The sequence below is a fragment of the Prenolepis imparis genome, unplaced genomic scaffold (genome assembly GCF_030444845.1).
Source record: "Prenolepis imparis isolate NDT839.2.m4 unplaced genomic scaffold, iyPreImpa1.0 SCAF_2, whole genome shotgun sequence".
NCBI classification, from domain to species: domain Eukaryota; kingdom Metazoa; phylum Arthropoda; class Insecta; order Hymenoptera; family Formicidae; genus Prenolepis; species Prenolepis imparis.
The window spans coordinates 19,353,552-19,364,671 of NW_028141160.1; the positions used below are offsets into that span (position 1 = coordinate 19,353,552).

The 11,120-nt window shown below is 35.0% G+C and overlaps 2 protein-coding genes across 2 annotated transcripts; one reads left to right on the forward strand and one right to left on the reverse strand.

Moving 5' to 3' along the window:
* Positions 1-1,748: 1,748 nt before the first annotated feature.
* Positions 1,749-6,187, forward strand: LOC145932934 (uncharacterized; the record flags this gene model as incomplete). The annotated part of the gene is made up of 11 exons (XM_083032161.1): positions 1,749-1,897; positions 1,971-2,150; positions 2,247-2,324; positions 2,404-2,470; positions 2,537-2,633; positions 2,681-2,771; positions 2,854-2,910; positions 3,300-3,384; positions 4,549-4,830; positions 5,131-5,280; positions 5,825-6,187. Coding segments are annotated over 11 exons (1,404 nt in total), but the record flags the coding sequence as incomplete, so codon positions are not given.
* Positions 6,188-6,523: 336 nt separating this feature from the next.
* On the reverse strand, positions 6,524-11,092 carry LOC145932563 (protein CDV3 homolog). The gene is made up of 3 exons (XM_083031578.1): positions 10,305-11,092; positions 9,253-9,662; positions 6,524-8,517 (listed from the first exon to the last, which is right to left on the reverse strand). The coding sequence occupies exons 1-3, from the start codon at positions 10,479-10,481 to the stop codon at positions 8,376-8,378; spliced, it is 729 nt and encodes a 242-aa protein (XP_082887704.1). The 5' UTR covers positions 10,482-11,092; the 3' UTR covers positions 6,524-8,375.
* Between the last annotated feature and the right edge of the window lie 28 nt (positions 11,093-11,120).

Here is an 11,120-nt window from a genome sequence, read left to right on the forward strand (position 1 = left end):
TATGTGTGACTCGTTTGTTAAATTATTTAGGTAATATATTAATAATACAAATGCATATAAATATATTGGTAAAATGGATTGATTGCCAATGTGTAATTATTATATAGAATAATTAAGAAAATGTTAATAACACTCTTCAATTACAGCAAACGAAAATACTTTTTAATGGTATATTTCATGATATACAGTGAGACTTGTATAGCGAATAAATTACGAATCTCTATTTTCCGTAGAGATTTAATTTAAATTTTATCTCTTTGATTGAGTATTCTTGCTGCGCTCGCCGTCCATTTAAAAGGCAACTGTTCGCTTCTCGTACGATGTGTCATCGATCGAGCCTGGGGCTTTACGACGGTCGTTTGTGGCGCCGTTAGGATCGACACAAATCATTTTGGTAATCGTCCCTGTAGCTCCGTAATTACAGACTTTAATCCCTAGAAAGCCCCACGGCTGACCTTTATCGCCACTCGATGCTCTCTGCCTCCTATATTGCACCATGCAGCGCGCACTCACAAAAGTTCGCTCGATACTTTCCCGAAGGCTTTTCCCCGCACCCTCGGTTATGCATGCACGTAGGGGTTAGTCACCCCTATATTTTCCAAACATCAGATTACATTTCGTCCACAGCGGAGGTGCCCGATGGAGGCGCCAGATCTATGAATTTACGACGCATATAAAAAATCGAAAAATTCGATGACTGCATGAAAGCAAACTGCATGAAAAATATTGAGAATCCAATATTCTTATAACAAATATCTGATAACATTGACACAATAATTCTAATTGTAAATATACAAATCTTTCTTTGTATATATGTTAAATATATGTGTATAGAGAAAGAAGCACATAATTTCTTATTTAATTTAAAAAAATTGACATGTTTACTGATTTTTTTGTCATTTGTTTTTCTCGAAATTGCTACAAAACGAGCAAAAGGTTAATTAAATCAACAAAGATGACGAACATTAAAAGAAAAAATGCTATATCGATGAGAGATAAATCACCTTCGATAAATGGTTAATATATTTTATGTTAACATTATTCGGAAGGGAAAATAAAATATAGAGACATTTGTAAAATTATTAAGATAAGTGATATATAGATTTTTTCATCAATATTATTTGTTGTGACAGATCACTCAGGAACAATATCTCAAGAAAATGTTATCACCGAATTTTTAAGGCATTGCGAGGAATATGAAGAAGAACCGTTGCCTAGTTTCTTAGTAAATCTTTGCAGATATGCTATTTATATTGATTTATACGTATATTATTAATTTTGTAAACATTATGTTTTTGCAGATAAAGAATGGCACGGAGTATACAAAGTTTGAACCAGAAAAGTAATTATTTCGATTGTTATTAAAACTTTTGTTCTGTCTTTAAATTCATGGTTTATTTAGGGTCAAATTGGAGGAAGATGCTCCGATCTTCTATATTTCTTTTGAAAATCCTAAACGAATGGAAAACATACAGAAACTGGAGTGCAAAGATAAGAATCATGAAAATATATTAACATTTACTTTATCACGTTTAGTTATTGATAATTTAGACTTGTATGTTTGCAATACACTTGTATACACATGCATAACATCTTTTTCGTATTACACGACAGGAAGTATCGATTTGCATTCTGGATGCACTAAGTACTACGTTGCAGAAATATAACACTATTACAGTGCTCAAGTAACAGAAACTTTAGAACTTGTAACTTTTAACATATATATATGTAATACATAATTATATTCTCTCAGGTTGCCTAATTGTCAAATAAATGCTTACGGCATCCTGCAAATAGCAAAAATGCTGACGGAATTAGAATGTCTGATTGATTTAAATCTGGATAACAATCCGAATGTGCAAGAGAATTATTTTTTACTTTGCACACCAGCTACAAAGTACGTTATACAATGTATATATGTAAATACTATTTTGCGAACGTTTAATTTGGAAAATTTGCGTTTTATATAGTTTACGCTATTTATCCTTGAAGATGTGTAAGTTATCCGATAAAGGTATACAAAAAATCGCAGATGAATTGAAGTTCTGGGACTTGCCGAATAACTCAAAATTAATTGCTCTTAATGTGGCGGATAATGATATTACAAATATCGGTGCCGAGTATATCGCTGTGATGTTGCGAACTAATCGGTAATAGTTGATTATTAGTTTTAATTTAAGAATTAAACTAAATTAATTTTTTTTCGAGGCAAAAATATTTAATGTTATGTTTGTCAATATTCCTAGATCTCTACAAAGCATGGTCTTAACAGGAAACAAGATACAAGATGACGGAGCCTTGCGGATAATCCAGGAACTTTGCATGTAGTTTTAATAATAAAAGCGAATAAATTAAGTACTTTGGGTTTAGGCTGTTATCTTTAATAATAATATAACGCGATAGGTCCCCTTTGACCCACGAAGAAGTCGTCGATCTTCGACGTCGCAGATTTCTCGAGCTAGAGAGCAAGGTTGATAGATTATCTCTCGCCATAGTATTACTTTGTCCAGTCGTAAATGAAAGACTGTAATTATAGGTGGATAATGAAACTATTCAAGAAACTTCGGTCACAACGCGATGGAAGAGAGATAAAACAATGCAGCATCAGAATTTAATTCAGAGTTCTAAAAAAAGTACGTTTAACATTTTCCAATTGTCTTAAAAATTTATTTCATGATAGTCATCTTCAAGATGCGGCGAATCGTCGCGACAGCTCGTCAAAGAAGAGAATACAAACAAATTCTTCATCGATATCAGACAATTCCATTCAAGTATATTTGATCAGCATTTAATTAATTTTTTAATCAGAAATCATTGAAATAGGAATAAGAATATAAAATATAATTTTTACAGATTTCGGAAAAATTCTCAGATAGCAATATTAGTCATCCATTTACAAGGGAAACTATGGCAATAAATGGTTCTGTCATGACGAGCGGAAATTTAGAATTGCAACATTTGAGTCTAAGTTGTATGTCTTTATTATATATCAAATTTTTGATGAGTTCCAATACATATTTATGATTGAAAATTATAATGTTTTGCGGCTAGTCAATCGTTTGACAAATAAGTCATTGAAGAAACTGATATCGTGTCTGTATTATCAGAATTATGTGCTGTTAAATGATTATAGTAGAGGATTATTATATGTATTTTTGGAGGTAATTATTCATGCAAAATTGTGAATAGAAAAAATTTTCCTCGATATATATTATCTTATCAGTTTTTTTCTATAATTAGGGTAATGATATCTCAAAGAATGAAGACTGGACAACGTTTCAGGAGCTTTTATGTTGCAGGCGACAAGATAATCAAATAATTCGAGATGAGGATTTTAAAGATCTCGTGCCAGTAGAAAGTGAAATCTTGCGGCACAAAATCAGTGTATAATCATTATTCTTTTTAATTATTTTTTTGTTAAATTTTTTGTACCTCTAAAAAATCTTCTTTTTAATGCAAATTTGAATAATTAAAAGTGATATCAAAAACTGACTATTTCAGGAGAGAAAATCGTTTTCTATATTTATATTAATTATTCTATATTGTACTTTTTATAGAGTCTTCACATTTAAATTTTGAAGTCATTGTCGCGCGAGATGGTGCAACCAGCGATAGTGCAATTGTTCGGAAATTTTATTGGACGAAAATTTTATCTTATCACCACGCATGATGCCCTCTCTGCATCCGATGCACACGAACTCGAACTGACCGCATTGTCACTTCAATTATTTCATTTCGTGAAAATGTTGCTGCACGTCGCCGCCGTTACTGTGCTAATTAACATTGCCATTATTGAAATGGATTCCTTTTACTCTTTTCCATCGGAAAAGATTATAGATCTCCCATTGACCCAGGTAATAAGTGAATTACGTAAACGCTTTCCATTCATGAAATACAAATAATAGTAACACGTTACCATTTTCGTGCAAAATATTATTGTTTCCCAAATTTACATTCTAATCGGTTTGACAGTTAAAAATTAACGATTTTTCCTCGTCTATTTGATTAAGTCATTAAATTTGGATAATTCTGGTATAATTTGTTGTTTACCTTTTATTTTTGATTTTACATTTTCATACTTGTATTTGAAATTTGTATATGAGTATAAACTAAGGAGAAGAATAAATTTGAAAGATGAGTAGATGTGAGAAATACAATTATAAGATATTATTTATACTTTTTGCGTGTTTCTATACATATTCGACTGACAAGATCTTCTGAATAATCGCGCCAATTGACATTACTGACATCTGGTGTTGACATTCAATAATTTTCATCAGTTTACACGTGATAGTTACCGTGTACTGTCAAGTTCTCCATCGCTCTCCGTTTCTTTTTACTAAATTTCGGCGACCTTGAGCACGTTTTCCAAACGCGAGTTTACAGGGAGCTTTGATCATTTCGTTGCAGTCTTTCGCGACATTCCAGTCGACATTCGAAGGGTCATTCTAAATATACACAACCTTGATAGCAATTTTTATACGATCTCTAGATTAGATTGTGACGTAAATACCGCATAAGGAAACGCGCGATAATAAAGTTTGTTGATTAACATCCGGTTGCGATGTCACTGTGATCATTGGCTGCAAGTCACGTGTGAGACAACCCGCGATTTCCGACATGTATGAAAACCTGTTCAAGAATCCTTTGCACCGTGTATTCGTATACGGCACGTTGAAACGAGGCGAGCCGAATCACAGTCTTATTAAGGATGCTGCGAATGGCTACGCAAAATTTTTGGGCATCGGCAGAACGACAGTTTCATATCCTTTGGTGATCGCTACAAAGTATAACATCCCCTTCCTGCTGAAGAAACCTGATGTCAGCAATGTGAGTGGAAAAATAATTAATGCCTTTTACAGCATTAAAACTAGAAGTTATATAAAGAATTAAAAAATAGAATTGAAAAAATTTTTAAGAATTTAATTAATGTAATCGAACTCTGTGATTATTTTAATAATAATTTCAATAAAAAGGCTAATAATACGAGAAACCAATTAGATGTTTAAATATAATAAATTTACTAATAAAATATATTTAATAAAATATTTCTCTAAAGATTAATCTTTCATTTATATAATATATATTGTAACAAAATTTACATACACGTTGCTTCGGAAATATAAGCAGCTCGTGCTTGGAGAAATATATGATGTGGACTCTAAAATGCTGAAGAAACTGGATGAATTAGAGGAGCATCCTACGTTTTACGAGAGAACCGAAGAAGAAGTCTTATTGACACCAGAAGCTATGCTCAAGTCCGGGAAAACTTTCGAAGAGGTAATTTAATTAATAAGTATGTACATAGGTTGTTCCGGAAAGTATTTTTTAATGATATTTTGCTATCAATTTATAGAATCAATTTCTTTTTTAGCGAAAATATCGACGAGAGTCGTCATTTATTGCTTTAATTTTCGAATTAAAATTCTATTAAAATCATTTAAAATTTAAAATATAAATTTTATTATCTATTTCGCCTTCTTTTTTTTCTTTTTTTCGAAGTTTGGCAGTGAAAATTTTCTTGAAAAAGTTCTTTTTTGATTACTTATAATTAGAAATTATTGCAACAATTTGTTAATAAAGAATCCATTCTAAATTAGTCAAGAAACCTTATTGTTAAAATTATTTAAAAAAATATTAATTTGATAAATTTTGAATATTTTTTTATATGAAATATATATATATATATGTATTATAATTTATATTGTCTCTCTCTCTATTTTCTGTATGAGTTTTTCAAATATTAAATACGTAAGACGTATTTTGATAGTTTCATTATTTAATTTCATTAATTTTTTCTTTTAACTTTTAACGTTTTCTTTAGGTTGGCGAGTTGACAAAAGCCTGGATATATTTTCTGCCAAGATACAGGTCCTCCTTACTGGATAGTCCCATGTACGCGTCTTATAGCAATAATGGAAATCATGGACTGAAATATTGTGAGAAGTATGTTCGCGATACGTCTTATGATCACAGAAAGGAAGTGCAATAAATCATTTGCCGGCGGTTTCTGTCTCTTTGCAGCGCTGAGGACGCGTCGAGTCTTAATGACGTTCTTTGAACACTTGATCTGGTATGGAGGATGACAAATATTCTCTCCTACGATACTATTAAAATTCTTGTGATTAAATGACCCGAGAAAGTGAGAATGTGCAGAAAATAATAAAGATTGTTTTCCACGCGTGCATTTTCCGCAAACATTCTATAATTATATTTTAAAACTATTTCGTAAGAGCATTTTTTTCCAGCCCATAACAAATAAATAATCTATATATAATAATATATAAAATATATTCTTTTTTTTCTTTTATATATGATTTTAATATAAACTATTTTTTTCTAGGAGTCTATTAGATAAAAATAATTTATATATATGTGAATATAATTATTACTTTTTACATTTTTTTTCTAATTATTTTATTAATAACGTATAATAGTCGTTTCAAATTAAAAAAAATTAAATAATATTGACATAAAACAGGATTTTATAAATGAAGGAGCAGAAGAAAGTGGCAACCAAATATATCTTGATGATAGAGTTTTATTAAATATGCCACGTATGCTCGCACCTCATACTTTCGCGCACTCTCACTTCCTGTCATTCCATCGCTCGCTCTCATGTATAACAGTAGCGATAAAATTAGTGTGTATTTCAACTATTCTGTAACAAAGAGCAGGCTAGTCCTCCACGGCGGCCAAAATTATTTTAAAACTATCGTTGAGAGGCATCGATGCTGCATCTCTACTACGTGCTCAAGTTAAATATCTTTCGACGCTGTTTATTTAAAACCGACGTGTTTCTTTCGAGGTTCTCGGAAAGACGGTCGGCTAAGGTCCTCGCGAGTATCTGATCGCTTTTTTCTCTTCGAGAATTGATTAACCGATGATATACGGTGCGGCAAATTAAAAATGCTCAAAGGCAGTACGTACGAATTATCCTAAGAAATTTATTTATAAATAATCACATTTTATCACGCTATACAAGAATTCTTATTATTATCTATCGTTTCCGTATATGGCATTCCTCTCATCGTCTTGAAGACAAAACGCGTCACTCCGCCGGGAAGGATCCGCCAATAACGAGAAACCGTCTTCCAAGAAACGGATTCGGCATTTATATTTGCCGTACTCTTCGTCTCGAGAAAGAAACTTTTAGCTTAACAAAAAGAGAATTATACAATTGTCAACAAAGATGTACATAAGATTTTCTTTATATGTTTAACACAATGTATGGTATATATGTGTCTTTCTCCCTTCTTTTGTATACAACACCATTGCGACATTTTTGTATACAACACCGTTCGCTGGTGTTTTGCACTATTTTGCCCTTCGCATTTTGCTACTCTCTCTCTCTCTCAAATTGCATTCGTGTTATTTCGTTCTTATCTTTATGCTTTGCGTCATTCCAAACCCTAGCCCAGCCCCGCAAAAAGTTCGATTAATAATATATATATATATATATATATATATATATATATATATATATTATATATCTTAATTATAATTTTTTTACCTAGAATTTTCCGTTCGTTGACATACGTTGCCATTTTTTGAGCGAAGCAACATTCTTTCTCAAAAGGAGAAAGAGAGGGCTCAAGATTTATCTCGCGATCTTTCGAGACTATTTGAAGAATAGTTCTCATAGAGCGGTTAAAATTAATCGCGCAAATTTCGTTATCGCGACATTGCTATGCCGTCTTCGAAATTTATCGTGTTCAGACATCAACGTGATCTGTTCTATACCGATAACATTCAATGAGAAGGGATCGATCGTGGCAGTATGTACGCTAAATTAAAAGTAGCATTATATGAAAGAAAGTGCAAATACCACGTAAAATACTTTAATGAAGAATATTTTTCAGACTACACAATCTGCACATAACAATGACGCGTATACAATGTTATTCCAATCTGACATTTTTTGAGGATTCGAGCACGCTTCGAGGATTCAAACACATTCTTCCGCACATTCTGACGTTTTTTTTTCTGGAAGCAATGTACTATACACTATGCTGATTAGAAAATGAAATATCAAAGTCGATTTCCAACCACGTGTCGGTACGGTATGAAAATAAACTTGCGCACACGCACGATATTCGTTTCGAATTATTATTACAAGGTCCATGAGCGCACGTGCAAATACCTAAGACCGATGATCCGTCGCACGATCACTTCAAAATCGCCGACGAGAACCAAAATTAGCACACCCGAGTCTTATAAAGACTCCAGAGTATGTGTACATATGTATCGTGATATACACTAGGGGTATGTGGTCCTAGTCTAGAAAATATATTTTCTCGGCGAGGTTGGGTCACGAAACAGAAAAGAGCGACGATGCGATATTGATGTGATGTTTTTTGATTTGATCGGTGTTTTCAGCTTTGATCTTGCGACAGAGCATCGTACTTGTTGCCCAGGGAAAGTTTGGGCACTTGGACTTGAGGCTCCGACACGTTATGCGACCTGCTGCTCCCTCGATTGCGAACAACTTCCTCGAACGTTCCCTCGTCTCGCCGTCTAAATAATTAAAAATATATAATATATATCCATACACTCTTTTTTTAAGTATAATACACTTTTAATCCCTTAAAATTAATTGATAATCTATATAATATTAAATATATATATATATATATTTTTATATTTATTTGACTCTTAATGATATTTATGGATTTGATTTTTATAGCAATAGATTTTAATTTTTGATTTTTATTAATATTTTCTATCTCTATCCTTCAAATAGTAAAAAGGCTTTAGCAACCGAGATTGACAAAAGTATTTCTTTTCCAGAGTTTTTTATCAACAAGTGATGTAAAAATCAAAGATAAGTATAAAAAAAATTAAATAATTAATATATTGATGTATATATATAATTATTAATATAAATGTAATTTTCGAGCGATTCTAAAACAAGATTTCTGAATCAATTAACTATCTCTTCAACATGAGCTAGGGGAAAGTGTTTAGTTTAGTCTAATATTAATTAAAGCAACCTTAAAGTGGGAGACTTTCAATTAGGAATGAACTGTATTTTTAGAGATCCAGACATTTTCTATCAATTATCAATAAACTTTTATTTACATTCAATTTAAATGATATTTTTCATTTGATTAAACTATTCTTTGTTCAATTCTAAAAACAAATTAGAAAAAAATTATTTAACTGTTTTATTATCTTCATTACTTTTGTACCTTTAAAGTTGAATCAAAATGAATGAAATATTATATTATATTAAATGCATTTGTATCTTACTTTCTGCCCCATGGATTGCTGCCGTTACTTTGTTGAGGCTTGGAATTCAGGGTGGGAAAATATTCTTCGCTATGTATATCAGGTGCGATGTTCCTTCCTCGTGGTCGTGGACTAGAGAAGGTAGGTTGATTTCTTAAATGTGGCGCTTTGTAACTACTTCCCGTGGATACTACGGGTGGTGCAGGCGGTGGTGCTGTTACTTCTGCAGCTTCCGGCGGTATATCCTGTTTCTTCCATGGTCCCGAATGTTTTGTGCCCCCTTCGCCACATTCTCCGTCAGAACTGTTCTCACCAGTGCCCCTTTCGGCGTCCGACTCCGCATCCAGGTTGTCGTTTACCGTCAAATGTCCAATCTTTAGACCACTATAGTCCTTTTTCTCCTCTTCAAATTCTTTCCACTCGTCCTCATCCTAAAAAAATATATATATATTTATTCCATACATCCATCTTAAATTTACCTTTGTGATTTGTTAAATACTTTTAGAATTGATCGAATTTTGAATAGCACTGTACATAATCGCAAAAGTATCCTGTTAATCCGGAATATCATAGCGTACGCTATATACATCCCAGATAGTCACAGTAATTATTATGATATCATTAACATCAAAATGTTGTATTTTGATGTTAAATTATGTCATTTTGACGTCAATATAATATCATAATAATTACTGCGGCTATCTGGGATATATCACTTACAATTAGTTGTTTGAAACTTAATGCATTCGCAAAGAATGACGAAAGCTAAACACGAGGAAGAGCGCATCCACGAGGATGCTGTTCACCAGAGGGTGGTCCGAAGAACACGTGCTCGGAAACAGCTGGCGCGACGCGCGGACCATCTCGCGTGTTCGGCGATTACATAAGGGGGCGTTTAAACGTTGGAAGAACCTCGTGCACCATCGTCGTAGGCTACTCTACGATGTTCGCGGGAACAAACATGGCAGCGTCGTGCACGACGAGTGCACGGATTCCGGAATGCAGACGAGGAATCACGCGTGCGAGGGAAAATGATCGCCTCGTCACCGTCGTCGTCGTCGTCGACGTCTCACCTCGGTGTGCTGGGACTCCTCGCCCTCGGGATTCGCTGGCTTCTCCTTCGGCTTGGGCTTCTCGATTCGCTTGCCCGTCTCCTCCAGCTTCTTGGCGACCTCGTCGGTCGTGGCGAACTTCTTGCCCTTGGCCTTCTTGCGATCCTTTTTAGCGAAAAAGTCGTCCAAGTCCGCCATGGTGACGCGACAGAGTCCGGATCGGACGCGAGAACCGAGAGGGGATGGATCTTGGACGTGCACGAGAGCGCGTGAATAGGATAGCGCAGCAAGAACACGCTGATCACGGACTGATCTGGCTCTCCACCGCGATCGTCCACATGGGCTTGTCTCCACCGGAAGTCGGCGGCGTCAGCGCGCGAGTCAAGCGCGCGACTGAAACGCCCCGGAGAAGGCGAAATGTCACGCGAGGGAAATTCCTCGTCGGTCCGAGGAGACTCGGGAAAAAATCACCTCGCGACGCTGTCGATATTTCACGCCGTCGACGACGAAACGCGGCCCCGAAATCGCGCGGGTCGCCCGAGTGGCGCTGACCGTCTAGCAGAAGACCGTCGCGCAAAGGAGCACACGCGAACTCATAACCTGAAAGCTGACGCGTCACGTTGCACGCGTGACGGACGATCGGGCGCGTCCCGAGACTCCCGAGCGGAAAACGAGATCGTCCTCGACGAGTCGAGAGTGCGCATTCTTCACCTCGTCGACCGCGTAAGATAATATTGACCGATGAAAGAGCCGCACCGCGAGAGCCGTGCGAGAACGGAGAGGTTAATTGTTTCCCAGTGTCATCGCGAGGCGTAACAGATGGCACTTTGAAATGTC

What these genes read in the sequence shown, in the direction of transcription:
- LOC145932563 (XM_083031578.1), bottom strand. Translation starts at nt 10,481, where the DNA reads ATGGCGGACTTGGACGACTTTTTCGCTAAAAAGGATCGCAAGAAGGCC. An exon ending in AGGAGTCCCAGCACACCGAG is followed by an intron (nt 9,663 to 10,304) that starts GTGAGACGTCGA and finishes ATATTTTTTTAG; the next exon opens with GATGAGGACGAGTGGAAAGA. An exon ending in AGCAATCCATGGGGCAGAAA is followed by an intron (nt 8,518 to 9,252) that starts GTAAGATACAAA and finishes TTAATTATTTAG; the next exon opens with ACGGCGAGACGAGGGAACGT.